The sequence below is a fragment of the Chenopodium album genome, chromosome 6, assembly GCF_948465745.1.
Source record: "Chenopodium album chromosome 6, dcCheAlbu1.1, whole genome shotgun sequence".
NCBI classification, from domain to species: domain Eukaryota; kingdom Viridiplantae; phylum Streptophyta; class Magnoliopsida; order Caryophyllales; family Amaranthaceae; genus Chenopodium; species Chenopodium album.
This window is the reverse complement of record NC_137839.1, coordinates 12,556,958-12,583,473: the sequence shown is the minus strand read 5'-3', so window position 1 is coordinate 12,583,473 and position 26,516 is coordinate 12,556,958. Positions and strand designations below refer to the sequence as shown.

Sequence of the window (26,516 nt, the reverse complement as noted above, 5' to 3'; positions counted from 1 at the left end):
GAAACCCTTACTAATCAGTTAGAGAAGGTAGAATACACATATCTACCTAGAGAAGAAAATCAATTTGCTGATGCCTTGTCAAGACTAGCTTTAATGGTTAGGATTCCTACGGAAATAAAGCAAATGCCTCTTATTATAGAAAAAAGGCATAAACCAGCATATATTCAGGCTATAGAAGATGATGAAGCAATCCAAGACGAAGAAGAAGAAGAAGAAGAAGAAGAAGAAGAAGAAGAAGAAGAAGAAGAAGAAGAAGAAGAAGAAGAAGAAGAACCGTGGTGTACGGATATACTCAATTATGTCACCAAAGGAGAATACCTTCCCCCTGCTGACAAAAGAGCAAAACGAGCATTAAGACTCTTGGCTTCCCAATATGTACTCATAGACAACGAGCTACATAAAAGGGTACCTAAGGGTCGAGCTCTCTTATTTGTAGGAAAAAAGGATGCCCAAAGAGCAATGAGGATAGTCCACGAAGGAATTTGCGGAACTCACATAAATGGCAAAATGTTAGTCCAAAAGATAATGCGAGAAGGATATTATTGGACTACAATGAATAGGGATTGCCATCAATACGTAAAAAGATGCCCTAAGTGCAAAATCTATGCTAATTTACAACACGTTCCTCCATATTTGCTATACACCTACACGTCGCCATGGCCGTTCTCTACATGTATAATTGACAACATCGACAAAATCACTCCCCCAGGAACAGGAGGCCACGAATATATCCTAGTGGCAATTGATTACTTCACAAATTGGTTTAAAGCACAATCATACGCTAAACTCACTGCAAAACATGTATCACTCTTTATCGAGAGAAATATTATTTGTCATTACGGAGTCCCACATGAAATGATAAGTGACAATGGAACTCACTTTCAAGCCGAATGTGAAGAATTGCTACAAAAATATGGCATTCAACATCATTATTCTTCCCCTTATAGGCCTCAAGCAAATGGAGCAGTCGAGGCAGCTAATAAAAATCTAAAGACTATCATTGAGAAAATGACGAAAAATTATAAGGTTTGGCCTGACAAGCTTCACTTCGCATTGTGGGGTTGTCGCACGTCAATTCGCACATTAACAGGAAATACGCCATTTTCCTTGGTTTATGGAATGGATGTCGTACAACCTGTCGAACTAGAAATTCGATGAAGGTGAATGGAGTAGGGCAAGATACGAAGAGCTAATATTCTACTCGATGAAAAACGACTAGAAGCTCTGCATCACACTCAGTGTTACCAAACTCGTATGGCTAGGCATTTTAATGAGAAGGTCAAGACAAGAAACATCAAAGTTGGAGACTTGGTGTTAAAAGCATTAAGAAAAAATATTTTAGATCCAAGGGGAAAATTTAGACCTAATTGGTCTAGACCCTACATTGTCAAAACAATCCTGTCAGGAGGTGCATCAAAATTAACTGATATGGATGGCAATGAGTTCTCAAACATGACAAATCTTGACCAACTTAAGAAATACTACCCATACTTACTTGAGTAGGATACTCAAGAGAGCTACGTTTGACATGATTCCTTAAGAAAGGATACGTAAGCAACTCTTTACTGGTGCGGCCACTTTATTTTTTTATTTTTTAAATTCTTGCATCCCAGACTTAATAAAAAATTCAACAGAAGATCGACGAAACATCGGCGTCACAGAAAAGATTCTGGTGCCAGCCGATGATCATTAGCGCTAGACGACGGCATCTGTCGCCTGACGCCGGAGTGCCGCAGCCGGCGCCAGTCGCATAATTATGGCGCCAGTTTACAGTTAAAAGTCTGGGAACATTTCGGTGTTTTTCGGAAAATTTTCGACTTTCGTACTTGAAAAAATTCCTGAAAAAATTAATTCTTCGGTTTTCATTGCTTTAATAAAATAAATTTAAAGTAAATAATTTAATCAAAAAGCTGGAATTTCATTAATAAAATAAATTACATTATTGGTGGAATTTAAATAAGGCTTAAATAAATTAACTTTAAATTTAAAAACTAAGTCTAATAATTGGAAATTAAGCAATGCTCTTAATCTTCTTTCTCTTTCTTAGCCCTTTTCCAATTCTTGTCTGCATCTTCTTCCTCATCCATAACTTTAGCTAGTAGGCATCCTTTAGAGGACCTACATTCAATCTTGGAGTAAATAGTTTCCCCCTCAGCTAGGACCCCATGCTTCTTTTCTACCCAAGCTTTCTTTTCTGTGGTGTCAACTTTCCTTTTTCCTTTATCTTTTGCAGTACTCTTTTTCTTAGGCATTATAGGTGTTTTGAATTCAATTCTTTCACCTAACCGTTCCTTAACAGGAATCACCTTGTCACCTAGACGACTCTTCACATAAGTTTTAATCTGGTTTTTCTTCACGTCCTTTGAAGGTTTCTTCAGAAGCCACTTTTTCACATCATTGGGCAAGGAAGGAGGAACCTTTTGGGTAATTACTTCCCATAAAGGTATAGCGCTCCAATAAGCATCAAATTTTTCTACTTCCTGGGAGACAGGGAACTCGTAGGGATGACGAAGATCACCAGAAGGAATAGTCTGAAGTAGGCCGCATTGTCTTTTTACCCTGCAGGGATAATAAAAAGTTATACTGGACAAGCTTGGAAGACGACAAAAAGGTTGCTTGTTGGCACCAACCATCCTTTCTATTTTCCACCAAGGGATGACCCACTTGATGGTAAAATTACAAGACTCGAAGACCTTCTTCCATTCATGGCACCCCATCTTAGTGAAGCGTTTGTTCCTTCTCACGAAGCAATTTGGATTATACTTCTCAATGTTGTCCGGAGGGCTAATTAATTCCAGTCTTTCCATTAGCCACATCTGTAAAAATTGCAATGCAAATAAATTATTATTACTATACAAAAATATATTTTTGATTTCTGTAATTAAAAATATTTTTTTTCTACCTGTAATAAAATAGGAGAGCCCCGAAAAGGTGCTTTTGGATTCTTCTTTAATTCATCAAGACAAAGCATGGTCTCTCCAACTATTAAAGACATTGGATTTCTCCCAGACTCAATTTGTTTTAAATAGTGGATATAATTGATTGACCCTCATTATTTTTACCACTAGCAAGAAAAAATTGATTAAGCATGTAAAATAGGAAATCCCTTCTTCTATAAACATGGAAAGATTTAGAAGAAGGTCTATCAAATAATGGCAAGCAAATTCTTTCAAATTAACTATGTTACCATCTACTATTTTTGATAGATCTTTGTCTTTTAAATTGAAGAACCGTTCAAAATCCTTATAATAATATTAATTTATTCTAGGGATTACTACAAGATCTAGTGCAGTGAAGCCTAAAATAGCACCAAATTCTTCCAGTAAAGGGATAATTTCATCATACCCTATTCTAAAGCAATGAGTATCTACATCCCAATATTCTAGAGCGGTATGAATAAAATCTGAATCAAGATCTACCCCTTTGACACCATAAATACCCCCCAAGTAAAACACATCTAACTCTTTTCTCTCTTTGGCATTAAGAGACCGACACCATTCATGGGTGTAGTTGGTAAAACTTTTGGAGACTAGAGACATATGTTATTTTTCTAAAAGCTAAGAAATATTTTATTTGTTGAAAATATGAAGAAAATCGGCTGGGCAGAGGCCTATTTATGCACAAAATCAGAGCAGTTTTAATCCAGGAAGGATTCGGAGTCAGCGCTCGTGGCGTCAGCTAGCGCTACACCAAAACGCGTGGCGCGAACTGGCGCTAATATGTCTCATCGTATGCGCTTTCTAAAAAACCGCGTTTTTGACTTGATTCGAGTCTGCTAATGACTTTACGGTTTCCTTATCTTTTTCTAAAAATTCATTTATTTCTCCCTCTAAATTAATATAGCTATTATATTAATTATATTATTTTTTGGATTTTACTTAGACTAACTTCCAAATTTTTATAAATCCAATATTTTATTTAACTTTTATTTTCCATTTTTTCTTTTTTGGGGGAGAAAGTCGGATACCCTCCATCAATAATAAAAATGACGGATTATTTTGCGCAAAATTACTTTTCACATTTCCTTGCACACACAAACATGCACATAACAATAATAAAAAATGAAAAACATGATAAATAAAGAATAAACTCATAATAGTATGTATATACAAAACATGTCCAAATAATGAGTCTAATTAAAAGGCAAAGTTCTATACAAAGTCAAAATAAAATAATAAAAAGCACAGGAATAAGGTACGGTGCCGGGGGACGTACACCCATCATCTCATAAAACTGTGCCGTACGAGGAGTAACCTCTCCACCAGCTTCGACTCCAGCTCCAGTCTCCTCGAGAGGAGGAAAACTCAACACAGGAAACGTCCACCCAAGATCAGCCTGAGGCTGAGGCTGCGGAGGCTGCTCTAATGACGAGCCAACCTCGTACATCCCACCACCTCTAAGAGCCGAGGTAGCCTCTCCCTGGCCTACCGGCGCGGCATGTGCACCATCAGATGAAGAGCATGAGCCCTCTACCACCTCGGTACGAGCAGCCTTAGAACGATTGCCCGACCTCCCGAACCAGTGCGGCGGCGTCTCGAGCTGGACTTCGCCGGATCCCTTCGCACCACAGGTCTCGTGCGGGTACGAGAAGTAATGGGCTCACCCTGCAAAAGAAATTAAAATCAGAAACAGGCAAAATGAAAGCGGTAATAAAAAAACATAAGAAGGGAAGCTACCTCCTAAACGGCGTCGTCTCGACGGCAGGTAGCCACGTTCCTCATTCAAACAAGCTGGCTCCGGAAGGCATCTATGCATCGTGCCATCACCGAAACCACCTCGCAGGAGAACTGTAAAAGAAATAAGTCAGTAAACATGCATAACATATATGGACAAAGGTTGCAAATAAACAAGCTTACCCGAGTCTGGTGACGAGGAATTGACCGCTCCACAAAGCGCTCGCCCTCAGGAGCCGGAGGAATCATCTCCTCAATCGGCCCATATGTCCCCTGATAGTGGATGGACATACAGGGTGGCACGAACTCCGCAACATCATCTTGACAAGGCAAAACAAAATCAGTAAAGCGTCACTTGGGGGCTGCTTAACAAAAGGTAAAAATTGAAAATCATACCACCACATCCTCAGCAGGTACAGGAACTGGAGCTAACAACGACAGTAGCTCCTCCCCATAACATCGCATAAGGATTATGTAAGATCGCCAAGGGGTACCGACTCCCTCTAACATGTTCACCAACCTTGTGGCGTTAAACATGCGACGTGGTGGAGGAGTAGGAACGATAAAGGTATCTGAGGAATGCTGAATTGTAACCCACTCTTCAAGATACGCAGCCGCTCCGTAAGTCCCCATGAAATAGCGACGCTCAGCAGAATACTGCGCAGCTAGCCCAGGAACTTCCAAGCAACCCACGGTCGGTACAGCACCTCAGGCTCCTGCAAAGAGTGTTTATTAGACAAGAATCTAGCTAAGCCATCACAAAATGTCAAATATGAAAAGAATCATACCGAGATAATCCAATCTCGGACATAGGTAGTGGACATCCCCACACGACGACTACCCCAGGAAGCACTAACAGGAAGCCTGCGCGGCGACGGTCTCGTCGGCGCAGCTGAGGGGAAGTACTCGTTGAACCAGATCTATAAGAAGCAAAAGTTATCAGCAAGTGCAAAATAAAATGTAGAGCTAAACTTTATGGGGAATAAAGTATACCTCTACTACCCTCCAAAAGCCGGACAGAGCAACGTTTCTCGCGAAGAACCGATGTCGACACGAGTCTCGCAACGCTCGGATGAAATCAGCATAGGCCAAGCTGGCCCAGTCGTAAGTCCTGATCCGGTGTAGATCACGGACGACAGGAAGGTAGTAAAGCAGCGCCCTACTACCCTTGTCAGGAGAGAACGTCCCTGACAGCAAGATAAGTGCAAAGATGCGCACCCGCTGCACTCGGGTAGTCGCACCGTCGTCAAAAGCCGCTGCTAGAGTCGAGCGGCGAATTCCCCTTGCACTGAACTGAGTCGACTCTACCTCAGCTCGAGCCCGAATAGTAATCGGACCCAACAACTCCTCGACCTCAGGAGAAAAGACGTCAATCTCGCTATCGAACGACAGTGCCACGGAGCTAAACTCCAGTCCCGTAATGAGACTAAAGTCGGTAGGAGTGAGTATCATCTAACCCAGGGGAAGTGGAAAATGTTGGTGGTGTCCCAAAAGAACTCCACCAGAGCACGGACTACATGATGACCTCCGCTAGAGGCAATCATGGCCTCGGAGGTCTCGAACAGTGTAGTAATCCCGCAAGACTCCCATAGAGGTCTCGTCAGATCGTCTATGGCGATGTACATCATGTACAGATCGCCCAAGCCGTCACAACCGGAACCATGACAACGTGTCCTCCCAACTGTGATGCCCCGTCTCACCCTCTCAGAGATATGGTGTACGGGAGAAAAGTACAAGGTCCGCTCATCCCACTCAGGGAGTCGGCTGAGTGAAGTTGACGGTTCAGCATCGTCCTCTACGAGCTCGTGCTCCCGTCGAATGTCTCGGGACCGTGAACAAAAGCCTCGCTGTCTAGCCTTGTTACATTGTGCATAATTATCATAAATTAAGGTTCTATAGTATCTAAGGTTCGCCTAGCTGCATGATACTATGTTCGCGAAAAACAGAGTACGTAGTACTAAAAAAGAGCACAAACTCAAATTGAGCATGCACGACATTTTTTAAGCAATCAAACAATTTCTTGCAATATTATGGTAATTATTGTGATAGATTGGACAAGAATTGCTAGCAAAAACATCAAGAACCAGCCACATTGTTTTCCCGACCTTAAGAGGTTCAACAATAGTGATTTGTTCATTTCTTCACCAAATTGAGTCAAAAAAGTCTCAAATTACTCCCAAGGCAATATATAAACATAATTAAGCAATTTTATGGCATAAAATTTGATAAACAAAGAGAATTAATCAATTCTAGATTCAAATTTTCAAGAAATTTGTTGATAAATACATGCAAAATTCATTAAAACCGGTGTGATTTTGAAGGAAACTTACATAGATCGGGAAAATGGATGGAATAAGCTTTGATTTGCAACAAATTTGAGCGAATTTGGTTGAGAAACGAGCAAGAACGAGTGAATTGATGTTTTGAGAATTCTCGAGCAAGAACGCGAACAACAGCAGTAGAAATGAAGAAGAGAAGGGTATTTAAGGAAAAACCGACTCTAACGCCAAGCGTTAGACCTTGGCGTCAGTCGATAGCTTTAGCGCTTGGCGCCAGTTCCAGCGTCTGGCGCTATCGCCAGATAAGTGGCGCTGATGTTGTTTCAGCAGCGCCAGAACATTCAGCCACTCATTACGGTTATTCCAACCTTATGCTGTATATTTTTGGGTACCTTGGTACGCCTGTTAGCCCCTCTAAGCAATTTGACACGATTTTTAGTAATCGGCTTGAGGAAGATTATCAAGGCGGAAATTAGAGGCAGTTACAAGCGTAGCAGTTTCCAAGCAGGATGACATTCTCTAGCTTGCAGGAGGACATCAAAACGGCAAATACAGTAGTAAATCAGTTACTTCAGAGACGTATGCTTGACGGTGCAAGATACGCGTTTCTAAACTCTTTTATATGTTTTAACTAACTCTAGTTTGCTGATATAGGCGTTACAAGAATGAATTAGGATCACAGAAAGTTCTTAATCATTCTCCGTCCCCATTGCTACTTTGACTTTTGTTTTCGAAACTTGTGTTTCTCCAAACTCATTCAAAGTGGGGGCTTCTGTAGATACCCATTTGTGTCTCCCCAAAACCAAACCCAGTGATGAGTACCTTTCACGTCGAATCATAATCGAATGAAGTGAAAGTGTAGAAAGTTTAGTGTTGCGGATAGTTTTAATTTCTTCTCTTCTCTTTGTTTTTGAAAACCTATTTTAAGAAAAAAGCTAATCTAGTTTGATTGGTCCGTGATATGGGTCCAATAGAAGTGTAGTTGGATAAGGCTTGAAAAGATCTTTCGAAAGATATATTATAAGCCCAATTCCGATGAATATTGAGGAAGTTATGGCCAAATTACTAAACTGGGCCCGGTTTGAGCCTTATATGCGTCCCAATGATCTATAGGAGGGCCTAATATAGATTTATCATTCCTAATGCAATTAGGAATGGTTTTAGTCTTCTAGATTCTTCTAGAAGGTTTTTTTCGTTCTTAATTCAATTAGCATTGATAAATTGATTTTTATTGACTTTTTAGAGTTTTAATCAGAATAAAAGAATGCTTTGGAGGAAAATACGATTTTATCCTCCTGTACGGCAATTTCTATCTGATTTTAGAAAACGCGTCAATATTTTAGTAGCGCCAAACGCCATCATTAGCGCCTGACGCTAAGCTTGGCGCCTAGCGCTTGTGTTAGCGCCTGGCGCTTATGTCAGCGTCTGGTGCTAACCTCGGTTTTACACGTCAGAACTTTGTTTTGATTTTTTATCTTTTTGGATAAATTTTCTCTATAAATAGCCTTCTAAAAAATTCGTTTTCATTCACCAACTCTCATCAGAATTCTCTTGATTAATCTCTCTCTCTCTCTTGTCTAAACTAGTCTTTTCTCAAATACAAAATTCCGCATTCGCAAGACTTAGATAACCTAGCCATATTCGAAGTTACCTTCGCCCTAGACGTGAAAGGTTTTAATTTCTGAGGGTTTGGTCCCAAATCTCTATTTTAATTATTTAATTAAATTGTTTTGTTTTATTATTTTCCTTGAAGTTACTAACACGTGTATTTTTTTTATTAGAAAGAGGTACAAGGCATCCAAGTAAGTACTTTAATGGTTTAATTGATATTATGATATAGAAATCATGCTTAGATTGTTATTTTGATTCCTAGTATCATGTTTAGGGTAACTTTAATAGCAAGTATGATTAAAAGTATGATGCTTCCTATGTTCTTCCTAATATTTATGATTGTTAGTATCATGTTAGGGTTAAATATATGATCTTTATTGTTAGAAGCAATCCAAGACGAAGAAGAAGAACCGTGGTATACGGATATACTCAATTATGTCACCAAAGGAGAATACCCTCCCCATGCTGACAAAAGATCAAAACGAGCATTAAGACTCTTGGCTTCCCAATATGTACTCATAGACAACGAGCTACATTAAAGGGTACCTAAAGGCCGAGCTCTCTTATGTGTAGGAAAAGAGGATGCCCAAAGAGCAATGAGGATAGTCCACGTAGGAATTTGCGGAACTCACATAAATGGCAAAATGTTAGTCCAAAAGATAATGCGAGAAGGATATTATGCCAATTTACAACACGTTCCTCCAATTTGCGGAACTACAATGAATAGGGATTGCCATCAATACGTAAAAAGATGCCCTAAGTGCCAAATCTATGCCAATTTACAACACGTTCCTCCATCTTTGCTCTATACCTACACGTCGCCATGATCGTTCTCTACATGGGGAATTGACATCATCGGCAAAATCACTCCCCCAAAAACAGGAGTCCACGAATATATCCTAGTGGCAATTGATTACTTCACAAAGTGGTTTGAAGCACAATCATACGCTAAACTCACTGCAAAACATGTAGCACTCTTTATCGAGAGAAATATTATTTGTCTATACGGAGTCCCACATGAAATGATAAGTGACAATGGAACTCACTTTCAAGCCGAATGTGAAGAATTGCTACAAAAATATGGCATTTAACATCATCATTCTTCCCCTTATAGGCCTCAAGCAAATGGAGCAGTCGAGGCAGCTAATAAAAATCTAAAGACTATCATTGTGAAAATGATGGAAAATTATAAGGATTGGCCTGACAAGCTTCACTTCGCATTGTGGGGTTATCGCACGTTAATTCGCACTTCAACAGGAAATATGCCATTTTCCTTGGTTTATGGAATGGATGCCGTACAACCTGTCGAACTAGAAATTCCATCTCTACTCATCGCGTTAGAAAGCAAACTCGATGAAGTTGAATGGACTAGGGCAAGATACGAAGAGCTAATATTCTAATCGATGAAAAACGACTAGAAGCTCTGCATCACACTCAGTGTTACCAAACTCGTATGGCTAGGAATTTTAATAAGAAGGTAAAGACAATAAACATCAAAGTAGGAGACTTGGTGTTAAAAGCATTAAGAAAAAATGTTTTAGATCCAAGGGGTAAATTTAGACCTATCTGGTCTGGACCCTACATTGTCAAAACAATCCTGTCAGGAGGTGCAGCAAAATTAACTGATATGGATGGCAATGAGTTCTCGAACATGACAAATCTTGACCAACTTAAGAAATACTACCCACACTTACTTGAGTAGGATACTTAAGAGAGCTACGTTTGACCTGATTCCTGAAGAAAGGATACGTAGGCAACTCTTTACTAGTGCGGCCACTTTAATTTTTTATTTTTTAAATTCTCGCATCCCAGACTTAATAAAAAATTCAACAGAAGATCGACGAAACATCGGCGTCACAGAAAAGATTCTGGTGCCAGCCGATGATCATTAGCGCTAGACGACGGCATCTGTTGCCTGACGCCGGAGTGCCGCAGCCGGCGCCAGTCGCATAATTATGGCGCCAGTTTACAGTTAAAAGTCTGGGAACATTTCGGTGTTTTTCGGAAAATTTTCGACTTTCGTACTCGAAAAAATTCCTGAAATAATTAATTCTTCGGTTTTCATTGCTTTAATAAAATAAATTTAAAGTAAATAATTTAATTAAAAAGACGGAATTTCATTAATAAAATAAATTACATTATTGGTGGAATTTAAATAAGGCTTAAATAAATTAACTTTAAATTTAAAAACTAAGTCTAATAATTGAAAATTAAGCAATGCTCTTAATCTTCTTTCTCTTTCTTAGCCCTTTTCCAATTCTTGTGTACATCTTCTTCCTCATCCATAACTTTAGCTAGTAGGCCTCCTTTAGAGGACCTACATTCAATCTTGGAGTAAATAGTTTCCCCCTCAGCTAGGACCCCATGCTTCTTTTCTACCCAAGCTTTCTTTTATGTGGTGTCAGCTTTCCTTTTTTCTTTATCTTTTGCAGTACTCTTCTTCTTAGGCATTATAGGTGTTTTGAACTCAATTCTTTCACCTAAGAGTTCCTTAACAGGAATCACCTTGTCACCTAGACGACTCTTCACATCAGTTTTACTCTGATTTTTCTTCACGTCCTTTGAAGGTTTCTTCAGAAGCCACTTTTTCACATCATTAGGCAAGGAAAGAGCAAATTTTTGGTTAATTAATTCCCATAAAGGTCTAGCGCTCCAATAAGAATCAAATTTGTCTACTTCCTGGGAGACACGGAACTTGTAGGGACGACGAAGATCACCAGAAGAAATAGTCTGAAGTAGGCCGTATTGTCTTTTTACCCTGCAGGGATAATAAAATTTCATACGGGAGAAGCTTGGAAGGCGACAGAAAGGTTGCTTGTTGACACCAACCATCCTTTCTATTTTCCACCAAGGGATGACCCACTTGATGGTAAAATTACAAGACTCGAAGACCTTCCATTCATGGCACCCTATCTTAGAGAAGCGTTTCTTCCTTCTCACGAAGCAATTTGGAGTATACTTCTCAATGTTGTCCGAAGTGCTAATTAATTCCAGTCTTTCTGTTAGCCACATCTGTAAAAATTGCAATACAAATAAATTATTATTACTATATAAAAATAAATTTTTGATTTCTGTAATTAAAAATATTATTTTTCTATCTGTAATAAAATTGGAGAGCACCGAAAATGTGCTTTTGGATTCTTCTTTAATTCATCAAGACTAAGCATGGTCTCTCCAACTATTAAAGGCATTGGATTTCTCCTAGACTCAATTTGTTCTAAAACAGTGGATATAATTGATTGACCCTCATTATTTTTACCACTAGTAAGAAAAAAATTGATTAAGCATGTAAAACAGGAAAGCCCTTCTTCTATAAACATGGAAAGATTCAGAATAAGGTCTATCAAAATAATGGCGAGCAAATTCTTTCAAATTAACTATGTTACCATCTACTATTTTTGAAAGATCTTTGTCTTTTAAATTGAAGCACCGTTCAAAATCCTTATTATAATATTCATTTATTCTAGGGATAACTACAAGATCAGATGTAGTACACGGAAGCCTAAAATAGCACAAAATTCTTCCGGCAAAGGGCTAATTTCATCATACCCTATTCTAAAGCAATGAGTATCTACATCTCAATATTTTAGAGCGGTATGAATAAAATCTGAATTAAGATCTACCCATTTGACACCATAAATACCCCCCAAGTGAAACACATCTAACTCTTTTCTCTCTTTGGCATTAAGAGACCGACACCATTCATGGGTATAGTTGGTAAAACTTTTGTAGACTAGAGACAAGATGTTATTTTTCTAAAAGCTAAGAAATATTTTATCTGCTGAAATTATGAAGAAAATCGGCTGGGCAGGGGGCTATTTATGCACAAAATCGGAGCAGTTTTAATCCAGGAAGGATTCGGAGTTAGCGCTCATTAGCACCAGACGCCAACTATTGGCGCCAAACGCTAAGTGTAGCGCATGGCACTACACCAAAGCACGTGGCGCCAGCTGGCGCTAATATGTCTCATCGTACGCGCTTTCTGAAAAATCGCGTTTTTGACTTGATTCGAGTATGCTAATGACTTTACGGTTTCCTTATCTTTTTATAAAAATTCATTTATTCCTCCCTCTTAATTAATATAGCTATTATATTAATTATATTATTTTTCGTATTTTATTTAGACTAACTTCCAAATTTTTATAAATCCAATGTTTTATTTGACTTTTATTTTCAATTTTTTCTTTTTTGGGGGAGAAAGTCGGATACCCTCCATCAATAATAAAAATGACGGATTTTTTTGCGCAAAATTACTTTTCACATTTCCTTGCACACACGAACATGCACATAGCAATAATAAAAAATGAAAAACATGATAAATAAAGAATAAACTCATAATAGTATGTATATACAAAACATGTCTAAATAATGAGTCTAATTAAAAGGCAAAGTTCTATACAAAGTAAAAATAAAATAATAAAAAGCACAGGAATAAGCTACGGCGCCGGGGGACGTACACCCATCATCTCATAAAACTGCGTCGTACGAGGGGTAACCTCTCCACTAGCTCCGGCTCGCTCCAGTCTCCTCGTGAGGAGGAAAACTCAAAATAGGACCCGTCCACCCAAGATCAGCCTGAGGCTGAGGTTGCGGAGGCTGTTGCGATGACGAGCCAACCTCGTACATCCCACCACCTCTAAGAGCCGAGGTAGCCTCTCCCTGGCCTACTGACGCGACATGTGCACCATCAGATGAAGAGCCTGAGCCCTCTACCGCCTCGGTACAAGCATCCTCAGAACGACCGCCCCGACCTCCTGAACCAGTGCGGCGACGTCTTGAGCTAGACCTCGTCGGATCCCTCCGCACCTCAGGTCTCGTGCGGGTACGAGAAGGAATGGGTGACCTTGCAAAAGAAATTAAAATTAGAAACAGGCAAAATAAAAGCGGTAATAAAAAAACATAAGAAGGGAAGCTACCTCCTGAACGCCGTCGTCTCGACGGCAGGTAGCCACGTTCCTCATCCAGACAAGCTGGCTCCGGAAGGCATCTATGCATCGTGCCATCGCCGAAACCACCTCGTGTGTGAACTGTCAAAGAAATAAGTTAGTAAACATGCATAACATATATGGACAAAAGTTGCTAATAAACAAGCTTACGCGAGTCTGGTGACGAGGAATCAACCGCTCCACAAAGCGCTTGCCGTCAGGAGCCGGAGGAATCATCTCCTCAATCGGCCTATATGTCCCCTGATAGTGGATGGACATACAGGGTGGCACGAACTCAACAACATCCACTACTACAATTTCCGTATTTTTGGACGCTTTTCTCTCGACGCTGTGGTACTAGTGTCATTGTATATGGATTTATATTCCGCTTATTGTCGACGCTTTTTCAAGTCGAAGTCATCTTTGGACACTAAAAAGCGTCAAAAATAGTCACATGACCCGCACGTGACTATTTTTGGTTGCCCGCAATTTCAATTTTTAGGGAAAAAAAAAGCAGGGTTAGAAGAAATACAAAACCGCCTAATAATTAATTAGTTTCAGAGAAAAAAAAAAACAAAAAAGCTAGGTCAGTATTGCGAATTGATTGCGAATTGCGAATTGCGAATTGCGAATTGCGAATTGCTACATCCATCGTTCTCCTCTCAAATTCTTCACCCAATTCGTTCTGGAAATTGTTGGAATTTACTTCTTCAACCTGTCAAATTCATCGATTTATAGAGGTAAAACTTGCTTTTCCTTAATCTCTGGTTCGAATTTCATCTAGGGTATAGTATAATGTTCGATTTCTCATGTTTTTTGTTTAATCTCTGGCTGAAATCGAAACATCTTTGCCCTTATACAGTTTTGAATTGAAGGAGAACAAGAATCGCGCGATACTTCGAAGAATTCATTGACGGTGCATCAAGTAATTTTCTGCACTTAATTAGATACAATTACTTAAACGTTTTTCAGTTCCTAATTTGCGCTTTCAATTTCCAAATTTGTTGTTCCTCAATTTTTCTTTTTTTTTTTTAATTTATAAAAATGGGTCGTGAGTAGTTCTGAAATTTATGGTGATTTTTATGGGTTTTTTGTTTGGATTTTCTGAATTTTTTCAGCCTAAGGTAAAGTTTTCATCAGTTTTGGTTCAGTATAGCTTAATAATTTTGCCTAATTTTCAATAGATTCGCAATAACTCAGGGAACCGATTTAATAAAAATGTTTTGGGTTTTGTCAATTTCTCATTATTATATGCTTGTTCTGCCAATTTTGATTTTGTTCTGCTTAATTTTGTTGAAATTTCGTGGCTAAATCTATACTGCCTAATCCTATACTGCCTAATTCCTACTGTATTTTTACCAATTTGATTTATACTGCCTAATTCCTACTGTATTTTTTACCATTATAATACTTGCATTTATTTTTGCACCCATGGATTTCAAACACTACTCTCTAAAGTAAAGGCTGAACGTTGGTACTACACATGCGATTGAAATTAATAATTCTTAAGTCTGTCTGAAAAATAAACTCAGAGTAACACAATAGATCTAGCTAATATAGAGGGATAAATAGAACTTTTTTAGTAGTCAAAATTTGAATTTAGAAACTCTTTGAAGGTTTGTATTTATTTGGAAGTTTGGTCTATGAACATTCCATGGAGGTCTTTAAAGTCAAAACATTGTCTTGGAAAGTTCCTCTCCCTATAATAAGCTTGTTTTTCTCTCAATTTCATCTATAATTGAATTTTATTATTTGTTGTCTTTGTAAGCAGCACTTTGAAGAACTTCGTTTCAAGAAGAAAGAGGCCAAGAGATAGAGGACAATTTGGTATGTTTACAGCATGTTTGAGATAATATATACTTTATATTTTTTAAAGCAATTTCTCAACAATAGTGAATTTGTTTGGCTGTATTTAATATATGAATCAATGTTTAGTGTATTTTGTTGTGTATATAATGGGTGTTTAATTCATTAATATTATTCTTTGCTTATATATGTGTGAATTTATTCATTAATACACTATCGCTGATGTTTCTGTTTTAAAATGAAATGTTTCGGAATCAGAAATATGAGAGTTTAATTTAATACAACCTCTTGATAGCCTTGGTGGTGCAATTGTACTATACGGGGTTGAAACTTTTATTTGAATGATTCCTTCTTTTCAACATTATTAGAATCACAATAGAATTATATTTATGAAAGTGACACATTCTCGATGTGATTAGTTTTTGTTTCATAGATTATCTTTGAGTTGGTTTGGTTCAATTTTGTTTTCTTGGACTGTTTCTTGGGTTTTGTTTGCTTTCTGCAATTACTCAATACTCATTTACTTTGGTTGGTAAATTAGTCGCATTATGGGTATTAGGATGCATGAGAAAAAGGTTGATGCATGGTGGATTTGGTTTAATTTATTTTTGCTTGAGAATTTTAACTAGTTGACAAGCTTCATGTGTAGCAATCTATGTGTCATTGGTTAACATCGAAGGGCACATTAAAATCTATCTTTTTTGTTTTTTCTCTTTTTTAAAGGGCATTTTTATCTATCTTAGCATAGGGCATCTATGCTAGCTAGCAGGTATATATTAAGAATTTAAGAAAGATATTAAGAAAGAGTGCTTGTAAAATAATATTTATAATGTACATATATATAATTTGTAAGTAACAATATATTTCTTTGTAGACATGGATACTAGTTGGATTGATTTACCAAAAGGTGATCCTCGTTATTATAAAGGTTGCATGAATTTCTTAGACCTTGCTAAAGAGACTCTTTCACAAGATACATTGGTAACTCGCTGCCCATGTAACAAATGCAAGTTAAATAAATGGGATTTTGTAGAAGAAGTTGGAGGGCACATTTTATTTAATGGTTTTTATAAAAACTATAGAAATTGGATATTCCATTGTAAAGATAAAGGGAGTAAGACTCATGATCTAAGTAATGATCAAGTAAAGGCAGTAGATCGAGATGATATGGATGGGTTACTAAGAGCAGCTTTTAGAGTTGATACTCAACCTACTACTGACAATCCATCTTCAAGTGAACCAAGTATTGAAGGTGGCAATTTATATGACATGGATGATGGGTTTACCATTCATTGCGAGGTAGATGATGAATATCAATCAACAGTCTCAAATGAAGAGCATACAAAGTATAAAAAACTCATGGAAGCTTCTGAAAAAGGCCTGTACAAAGGGTGTACTACTTTTTCAAAACTATCATTTCTATTGCACTTGTTTCACCTAAAGTGTATGTTCCATTGGTCCACTGAGTCATTTAATAAATTACTTGAACTTCTAATTGATGCATTTCCCATTATTAAGGATTTTCCATCATCTTATTATGAAGGCATGAAGATAATAAATAATTTGGGATTGGGATATGAGAAAATCCATGCATGTCCAAATAATTGCATGTTATATTGGGGCGAATTTGCAGATAATAGTGAGTGTCATATATGCCATACATCTAGGTGGAAAAGTGTAAAAGGAAAGGAGGGTGATGTAAATGAGAAAGGAAAAGTAGTATGTAAGAAAGGCGAGGCGGCTAAGGTAATGCGGTATTTTCCCCTTATCCCTAGATTAAAGAGGCTTTACATGTCATCTAAAACTGCAGAGGAGATGAGATGGCACTTTAATCGTAAGGATGATAAGATTCTACGACACCCTGCGGATGACGAGGCTTGGAAAAAATTTGATGAAAAATATACAGAGTTTGCTGCTGACCCTCGCAGTGTTAGATTGGGCCTAGCTAGTGACGATTTTAAACCATATCGTCTAATGAATACAAATTATAGTACATGGCCGGTGGTCCTCATTCCTTATAATTTACCACCATTGTTGTGCATGAAGTCATCATCATTTATTCTTTCTATAATTATTCCCGGCAAATTTGGTCCCGGTATGGATATTGATGTGTACTTGCAACCACTAATCCATGAATTGAAATTGTTGTGCGAAGGTGTTGATGCTTTTGATTCTTATAGTGGAAGCAACTTCAAAATGCGAGCAGCCCTACACTCTACTATTAATGACTTTCATGCATATGCTATGCTGTCAGGTTGGAGTACAAAAGGCTACAAAGCTTGTCCTTCTTGCACTCATTCAACAAATTCTAATAGATTTGGTGGAAAAATTGTGTATCCTGGGTATCGAAAATGGTTGCCAATTGATCACCCATATCGTTCACAAGCAAATTTTTTTGATGGGAAAGAAGAATATGGTCTTGCTCCAATTCGTACCAGCGGAACCGAAGTCTTGAAGCAACAAGAAGGGGTAAAGTATGTGTATGGGAAGGCTAAAAAAGTTCCTAAGAAAAGAGGGAGAAAAACTGCCATTGAACTTGATGATGATTGCGATCCAGATGGTGATGATGTCCTTTGGAAAAAGAAAAGTACATTTTTTGAATTAGAGTACTGGGAGCATAATCCTCTTAGACATAATTTAGATGTTATGCACATTGAAAAGAATGTGTGTGATATTTTATTAGGAACACTTTTAGACATGGATAATAGTAGAGATGATGAGAGTGGCAGAAAAGCCCTAAAGGAATTGAATATAAAGCCTCATCTTTGGATCAACCCTCAAGGTTACATCCTGTCGGCCTCATACACCATGTCTAATGAGGAGAAAGAAAGATTTTTGAAAGTCTTAAAAAAGATGAAAGTTCCTGATGGATACGGATCTAATTTGCAAAAATGTGTGAATCTAAAGCAGCGAAAACTTATTAATATGAAAAGTCACGACCATCATATTCTCATGCAAGATATCCTTCTTATTGCTTTAAGGGCGTCGAATGCCACAAAAGTTATTGACTCGCTTGAGGAGTTGTCAGGCTTTTTTAAAAAGATATGTTCAACTGCTATAGATACCGGAGAATTAGATACCATTCAATCAAAGCTCGTGTTGACACTTTGTATGATGGAGATAGAATTTTTACCAACATTTTTTACAATCATGGTTCATCTACTAATTCATTTAGTGGATGAGGTCAGACTTGGCGGACCGGTTCATTACAGATGGATGTATCCCATTGAAAGGTAATTTTTTTAATATTATTATCTATTTATTTGTTTTAAATGATAATTTTCCTTATTTTTTCACATTCACATACATAATCGTTATTATAATTCAAGGTACTTGGCCTTTTTAAAATCTCATGTAAGCAATAAAGCGCAGCCGGAAGGTTCTATAGCGGAAGGTTACCTTTTGTGGGAGACAATTGCATTTTGTTCGAGATATTTAGAAAGTGTTGAAACTATATTCAATAGACCTAGAAGGAATGAAGACGGTGTATCAAACACTGACAATTATCTATATAACTCTGGTGGTCGTGTTGTTGGAAAGAAAGAAAATGTCCGTGTAGATAATACAAGTTTAAAGCAAGCACATCGCTATGTTTTACTTCATTCTGATGAACTAACACCGGTTCTAGAGTAAGTAGCAATGTAGCATTATGTATTTCTTTAAAGCGTCCAATATTTACTTGTTATTAACATAACATTTTCAATCTCAATAGTGAGTTTTTACAAAAAAAACGGCATGAGAATGGCGTTGGAGGAAGTCAGTCTAATGAGTCTATTGAAAATCAGTGGATAATTAATGAATTTGCAGATTGGTTGCAAAACCAGGTTATATTTTATTACAATTAGGTTTTTTTTCTTCTATTTTTCATTTTATATAACAATTTAGTCTAACTATATATTCTCGAACTGTAGGTCCATAATTTAGATGATAGCACGGTAGAAGGAAAGTTAAGAAAAGCCTTAGCAGGTGGCTTGAGTAACCGCGTGAAAAGGATGAAAAGTGTTATTATTAATGGTTACAAATTTGATATTGTGGACCGTGAGCGATTTTGAACGACTCAAAATTCAGGAATCATGGTGGAAGCCGAGGGCCTTGAATATTATGGAAAACTCAAAGAAATATTTGAATTAGATTATTATGGTTCTTTTAAGGTTGTATTGTTTCGTTGTGATTGGGTCGATATTCATAGGGGTATCAAAACAAACCAAAATGGAAGTGTTCGTGTCAATTTCTCAAAGTTGATGCACACCGGTCGATATTTACTTGATGATCCATTTATTTTCTCATCTCAAGCAAAGCAAGTTTTTTATGTTGAGGATGAGATACAAAAAGGATGGTGTCATGTTGTGAAGACTAAGCCTAGGGACTTGTTTGATATACCTGAATAATTGGCTTAAAAAATTTTGGAAATTTTTTTCTATTAGTGTGTGTTTGTTTTTGTTCGAGTACACAACTTCGATTAGGTGTAATTTTATATTTGATTTATTTATTGAAATTTGTCAAAGTTGTTAATGGAATAAATGTCTTTAGCCAATCTTGTTTCTTATTTAAACTCTTGTGATTAGATTTTATTGATGCTCTTGTTTGTTATTTCAATATTGAATTAAAAGATTGGTAAATTGTCTTTCTGGTTTAATGTGTAATTCAATGGATTATTATTATTTTGTGGGGGAAAAATGACAAGGTGAGGTTTATAAGGAGTAGAATGATGATCTAGAGGAGTGATATTACTAAAATATATTGAAGTGACCTATGTTGTGACCAAGATTTTGTGTTTATTTTGTCTTGCAGAGATCAAACGGTTCACCTTTATGTGGAATTGAGGAGGAGAAGTTTTCATACGTAGTATTGAGACGAGGAAAAAGACCGCAGTGAGTATTTTATGCTCAAGCTTTACACTTGCAATTAAATTTCATTATGATATAGTGATATACTACCATAGTTATTTTTGCTCTACTCATTATAGATTTGTTTTTTAAGAAAACTTTGAAAAAGACGATTGGGTGCAAGATAAAGTAGCCATTTTTATATGAAGCTTTACTATTCTACGTTGTCCTATAACTTGCAAAGTGCATACCTAGTAACCATATCCATTTGAGGTGTCTGATATCTTGATCTGTGCCAAGACATCAGACACCAGTAACCAAATCCAGTCAAATATTTCATCTATATAATATTCTAGATGGGTTAAAAGACATTAACAATTGAAATTCAACCATGGACTCTTAGTTCTCCATCAGGATCCTTTCAACTAAAATGTGCTAACCAGTCGTGCAAACTATTTCTTTTCTGATAGACTTTTATGTATTAATTTTTGTGTGTGCTCAGTGTTCTAACTTATTCTAGTATTATCTGATATCAGAGAGATCTCCAAAACAAGAAGCAAAAAAGTGTATATGCTAGTTCTGTTAATGAGAAGTTTCTGCATGAATGTTCAATTCTCCAAAAACAGCTTGAAGAATCCAGTGTAAACTTCCTGGTTGAAGAGGAATACATATTAGTTCTGGATACTTCACCATCAGATGCTATCGATCTTCTTACCACGTCTGATAATCGAATTGGTCTTCTTTTGGCTGAGGTACAATGCCTTTTCATATTTACTTGCGTGATAATCTCTTATAAGTTGATGGGTGTGTATGTATTTTTATATTTCATTTAGCTATTCTAATTCATCAAAGTTTGCATTTTGTTAACTTAATTTCTGTTTTTATGGTACTAAGTAGTATTATTGTCTTGGTTTCGACTCGAGAACTGAATTCCAAACTTAATCTAGAACTAAATTCAGCTCTGAACATCAGATTTTGTGTTTTTGGTCAAATTTATTTCTTGTTATTTCAACTCTAATGCATTGATTTTTGTTGTTCTTATTTTGCTTTGAACATCAGATTTTTGTGTTTTTGGTCAAAGTTTGCAAGAGCCATTCAAAGTAAACCATTGAAGCACATAATTCATTAATTCAAAAATGATATAAGCGTGCACTATTTTCACAACCTAGAATGAAACGGTGTAACTTAATTGTGGAGTAAGTTCTAATAAATTACTGCCAAGTACAAAGAACTACCAATACTATATATGAATGTTATTTTACTGCCAAACTGAGCAAAGTTTGGAAGTGTATATATATATGGTAGTATGAAGCGAGTTGAGCTACTGTCAATAAAACAAAATAGCCTCTCGGAAGCTAGAAACCATGGCTTTGCGTCTTACTCCGTATAATATTCTCCATGCAATTTGCTACCCAATTTGTTCTATGAATATTATCATAGCTTCATAAGCATATTGACCTGTGGATACATGAAAAATAAAAGTACACAGTTAAGGACACACAGAAGAGTAAAAGGTTTTTTTTTCGTCTGTTGGTTCTTGATCAGGCTAACTAATCAAGATTTATTGGATTAAGTGTGACTTTCTCTGTAGTTGTTTCTATGATGAAAAAATTGCATTGAAAACAAATAAGCTTTGGATATACATAACCTAACAAATTTAAATTTGTTCTACAAAAGATACGGAGAACTCATCTTCAATTCTCCAGTCTCACACACAATATCATGGCTATTGACAGCAGTATCTTTGACAAGTACCTTGCCAACAGAAGACATCTTTATATCAGTTTATTTTGTATTTCAGTTTATGTCTTGTCTTTATATCAGTGTTGGCATACTAATGTAGCTTATCTTATGGTTTCATCAGGTAAAAGATGACCTATCGAAGCAAGAGAGCAAGGGAAATACTTGCTGCCACAGCTAAGTCACATGATCCACTGTCAGCACAGTCACCAATTAGAACTAATGCACATACTTCATCTGCTACTGAAATTGTTTCACAACCCACCAAAAAACAATCTACTAAGTTACCACAGACTGGGATACTAAAGGATGACAAATGGGGACCTTTTTCTCCACCCATTACCACTAAAAATTATGACGAGCAACCACCTAATAATTGTGGATCCATTTGGAAAAACCCTCCTGGTTCAACATCGAGTTCAGTCAAAGAAGCTGCTACATCAGGTAATCAGAAAAAATATCCAGCAAAAGTCTCACCTAATATCCCACCTAATATTCCACAATCAAGTAGACCAGAATCATCATTAAACTCCCTTTCTACTTCTCATAAACCTCTCGAGCAACCTGTGAGACGAGAAATTCAGAACCTTGAGACTAGTGCTGTTAAAACTTCAGCAACAACTCCACAGACTAATCAAGAACGTCAAAAAAGTGGAAAAGAATCAGAAAAGATCCCGAAACAATCTAAGTCTTTACGACCAAAAGCACTTTCGGATTGGCCTCTAGAGATAGATTTTGATGACAAGGAGGAGGTGCTAACCATAGGTAAATATTTCCATTTTAAATTAGTACTTTAATTTTTTAAACTGATTATTTCTTCTCACCTTACTTTTTGTATTTAAATCAGATGCCAATGGTAATACTACTTTAGTAAGTGGTATAATTCTGCCAATTGACGTTTGGAGTAATAATGGCGTCCAATACTATGTTGAATTCAATGATCTATTCCAGCCAATTAGAAAAGGTGGACATATTTTGGTGAAATTCATTAGTATGATTGCAAAGATGGAAAGCCGTTGCCCAGTTGGGGAAAAAGATTGGCATGCAATTGACAAGCATTTCAAAGGGAAGATAATTACATATATAAGAGTAAGTATATTTGTCCCTAAGCCATCCCTTTTTATTGTCAAAACATACATAATTAGCCGATCTCTTATTATTTATGGATTACTTGCTGATTTATGTTTATAACTAATTTTATTTACTGAAGGAACACTTTGTGATTCCTCCTGGTGCGGAATATGACAACCAGGCTCTCAAGCGTGCCAATAAATGTTGGAGGCAATATAAATACTCTCTGAAACAGCAATATTATAAGCCAGAATAGAAGACATTAGATCAGATTTGCAATAATGTGCCACATGGAATTACTAGTAGTAATTGGGTAAAGTTAGTGAAATATTGGGATTCGGATAAAGGGAAAGTATGTTCAATACTTAGCTTATTGTGCATGAAGCAATATTTAATATCTTATTCATAATTATATAATAAATACATACTCTTTAATTTGAATGTGAGTGCAGGATATGTCAGATTGCGGTAAAAAAGCACGAGCCTCCCAAAATCAATTTCATACATCTGGCTCTAAAAGTTTTGCAAACCGACAAGCTGATTATGTATGGAATATATATGTCATTTTATAATTACCTAGGATTGTATTTAGAGCATGTCTTTTTATATGCGACTGATATTGTTGACTTTTCATATTAAAGCTCTTGTTGCTTTATTATTTATAGAAAGATGAACATGGACAGAAAATGAGCTTGTTAGAGTTGTGGATTAAAACCCATACAGGTAAAGAAGGAAGCTTTCTTCCTAACACAGTCACCGAAGATTTTGTGGTATGGTTTTGTGACAGATTTCTGGTATGATTTTGTGCATTTTTTGTGGTATAATTTTGTGGTATGATTTGTTATAGGATGATGTTAAAGCTAAGGTTGAAGAGCTGAGGATGATGCACCCTAAGATGTCTGAACAAGAGCTCGAAGATGAAGCATTTCAGCAAACTATGTATGGAAATGAGATTCCAGATCATCCTGTGGGTTACGGATTAGGGGTTAAAAAGGGGGACATTTTCGGAGTACGTGGTGTGTTAAGGAAGGAAGGGTATGGAAAAGTTCAAAAGAGGAATATTGTGATGGATAGTGTTAGAGAAGAAGTGAATGCTTTGCACAAAAAAAATGATACACTATCCCAAGAAAATGAAAAGCTTAAAGACCGGGTCGGCCACAACAGTCTTCTTCTTAAAGCCCTTGTTGGACAATTTTCTCAGATTGTAGGTGCAGTTCGTCAAGGGAATGCATCTCCGGATCTTTTAATCAAAGCATCTGAGTTCTTAGGGAAGGCTAAGCATCAGGTAACAAAGTCACATTTCTCTTTATAACTGAAATCAGAAATTGAAGTTCAGAACTGAAAATCATATTTGAAATCAGAACTGAAATTCAAAATGGTTGTGTGTGTGTGTGAAATTCAAAGCTTGTGTGAGTGTATGTGAAAGTGAAAGCTTGTGTGAGTCAAATCCCCTTCATGCTTGCTGTCCTGCTCCCCTGCCTAACCTTTTGACTTAAGGTAGAAATAACAGTGAGACAGTAGACAGGCAATTTCATGCTTGCTGTCTTGCTCTCTTTGTTCTTGTTGAGTTCACATTCCCATGCTCAAAGCAATTCATTGCAATTTTTCCAGAAACTCTTATGATAGGCTTACAGTAGATTGACCATCTATGTATATTACAATATTTTCTTGCAAGTACTTCATATATCTTCTTGCTCTCTTTGTTCTTGTTCAGTTCACATTCCCATGCTCAAAGCAATTCATTCAATGCTAAATCAGTCCTAAATCAGTCAGTTTGTGTCATATCATTCAATGCTAAGATTGATGTAAGTACATGTGCTTGCTGTTTGACAAATTTCCAATTCAGCTCTGAAATCCAAAACTGAATTCAGATCTGAAACTCTACAAACAAGTAAAAGGAGCTGAATTTTAGAGCTGAATTCAGAGCTTAATTTCAGAGCTGAATTCAGAGCTGAATTTCAGATCTGAAGTTCAGAACTGAATTTCAGAGCTGAATTTCAGATCTGAAGTTCAGAACTGAATTTCAGATCTGAAAATCAGATTTGATACATTTATACTTAACTCGTTGCTTAGCAGAATAATCTGATTTCAATACGTGTTTTGTATTCATACAATCAAGTTCACTCTTGAGTTGTTGTATATGGTTAAAGCTTATTTACAATTGGTGCATGAAATGACTATTTTAAGTTGTTAATAATCTGATAGGATTATTGTGCTTCAAATGCATCTGAATGCACGCAAATTATATATGATGTGTTAGTATGAGTCATTCTGGTATTAATTCATGTTGTTCTGCCTGACATTGCTGTTATTCCTTGTGTCAAATTGTTGTCAAAAGATAAGAAGGTGCTTCTTCTAGTTGATAATGCGGGCATTGTAGTGGATAATCATGGACAGCCCATTGGTGGTACCTGGCATTTTGTTGCTGTGCTCCTCGTTCGATTGCTGAGTTATCTTTGTATGTGGTGATTGCTAATAATGGAAAGATGTAATTATAAGCTTGTGTGTGTGTGTATAAGCCTATATTGTGTAATGTACTAATTTATACTTTGTATTTTTTTTTGAAGATTGGAAAAGGCAATGTAGGTGCAACAATAGAATAGACCGGGATACTTGAGCATCAAAACAAGCGACTACATCGTCTATAACGCCATCATCTATCTATTTTGGTTATAAGTCTTAAATATTAGTGATGTATTTATTAGGGACAAGCTACGATAATATGCGACGTTTTTTTTTAAAAAAAAATTAACTGTGTTGATATTTTCGTTTATAAATTTGGTAATTTAATCAACTACGCACTCTTATTATTGTTGATAAATTATTGTTTTTTTTTTAATCTGATTTAGTTATAAGAATATTTGTTTACTTTAATGTAAATGTTATTAATTTAATTTATGATAAATTTAAAGAACTATAATGTCTGAAAGGAAAAAAATAATAATAAAAAAAAAAAGCTTAAAAATATTCTAGACGCTTTTTTATGTCTACATATTTTGCATATTTTCACATTTCAAAAGTTTCTGCCATACCATAGGTTGACACGAATAAACGCAAGACAACAAAATGCGTCGCTAAATTTAAGTATGTGGACATGTAAAAGCGTCACAAAAAAACTAAACAAAGTTGGGAAAGTGCGCGAAATTAGTATTTTCCGACACTTCAAATACTATTTTAGACACAAAAAAGCGTCGAAATTCTCGACGCTTTTTTGAGTCCCTAAAAATTCTCGACTCACGGATTCTCGACGCTTTTTAGCAACGTCGAGAAATTTTTTTTCGACGCTTTTTAGCGTCAAAAAAAGACCTAAAAAGCGTCCAAAAAACACGCTTTTTGTAGTAGTGATCATCTTGACAAGGCAAAACAAAATCACTAAAGCGTCACTTGGGGGCTTCTTAACAAAAGGTAAAAGATGAAAATCATACCGCCACATCCTCAGCAGGTACAAGAACTGGAGCTAACAACGGCAGTAGCTCCTCCCCATAGTATCGCTCAGGTATTGTGTAAGATCGCCAAGGGGTACCGGCTCCCTCTGACATGCTCACCAACCTCGTGGCGTTAAACATGTGACGTGGTGGAGGAGCA

At 36.8% G+C, this 26,516-nt stretch overlaps 2 protein-coding genes across 4 annotated transcripts; both read left to right on the top strand.

The window, feature by feature from the left end:
• Positions 1-14,044: 14,044 nt before the first annotated feature.
• On the top strand, positions 14,045-25,721 carry LOC145634616 (uncharacterized). Of its 3 annotated transcripts, XM_081686027.1 has the most exons (12): positions 14,045-14,228; positions 14,351-14,413; positions 15,260-15,315; positions 20,086-20,165; positions 20,657-20,872; positions 21,985-22,625; positions 22,708-22,949; positions 23,384-23,476; positions 23,597-23,654; positions 23,779-24,216; positions 25,270-25,389; positions 25,499-25,721. In XM_081686027.1, exons 6-10 carry the CDS (start codon positions 21,992-21,994, stop codon positions 23,781-23,783), a joined length of 1,032 nt encoding a protein of 343 aa, XP_081542153.1. In that variant the 5' UTR covers positions 14,045-14,228; positions 14,351-14,413; positions 15,260-15,315; positions 20,086-20,165; positions 20,657-20,872; positions 21,985-21,991; the 3' UTR covers positions 23,784-24,216; positions 25,270-25,389; positions 25,499-25,721. The 3 variants fall into 3 exon arrangements, with proteins under 3 accessions (XP_081542153.1, XP_081542152.1, XP_081542154.1); XM_081686026.1 differs by lacking the exon at positions 25,270-25,389; XM_081686028.1 differs by lacking the exons at positions 23,779-24,216; positions 25,270-25,389; positions 25,499-25,721 and adding an exon at positions 23,071-23,283 and having other exon boundaries at positions 23,597-23,637.
• On the top strand, positions 16,171-20,962 carry LOC145636691 (uncharacterized). Its single transcript, XM_081688255.1, has 7 exons — positions 16,171-17,881; positions 17,978-18,527; positions 18,624-18,923; positions 19,007-19,118; positions 20,086-20,136; positions 20,657-20,872; positions 20,954-20,962. Exons 1-7 carry the CDS (start codon positions 16,171-16,173, stop codon positions 20,960-20,962), a joined length of 2,949 nt encoding a protein of 982 aa, XP_081544381.1.
• Positions 25,722-26,516: the final 795 nt, after the last annotated feature.

Excerpts from the sequence above, each read along its gene's own strand:
- LOC145636691 (XM_081688255.1), top strand. The coding sequence starts at position 16,171 with ATGGATACTAGTTGGATTGATTTACCAAAAGGTGATCCTCGTTATTAT. Across the intron at positions 19,119-20,085 it reads CAGATTGGTTGCAAAACCAG|AGATCAAACGGTTCACCTTT; the intron begins GTTATATTTTAT and ends TTTGTCTTGCAG. Across the intron at positions 20,137-20,656 it reads AGGAGGAGAAGTTTTCATAC|AGAGATCTCCAAAACAAGAA; the intron begins GTAGTATTGAGA and ends ATCTGATATCAG.
- LOC145634616 (XM_081686026.1), top strand. The coding sequence starts at position 21,992 with ATGACCTATCGAAGCAAGAGAGCAAGGGAAATACTTGCTGCCACAGCT. Across the intron at positions 22,950-23,383 it reads AGATAATTACATATATAAGA|GATATGTCAGATTGCGGTAA; the intron begins GTAAGTATATTT and ends ATGTGAGTGCAG. Across the intron at positions 23,477-23,596 it reads CAAACCGACAAGCTGATTAT|AAAGATGAACATGGACAGAA; the intron begins GTATGGAATATA and ends TATTATTTATAG.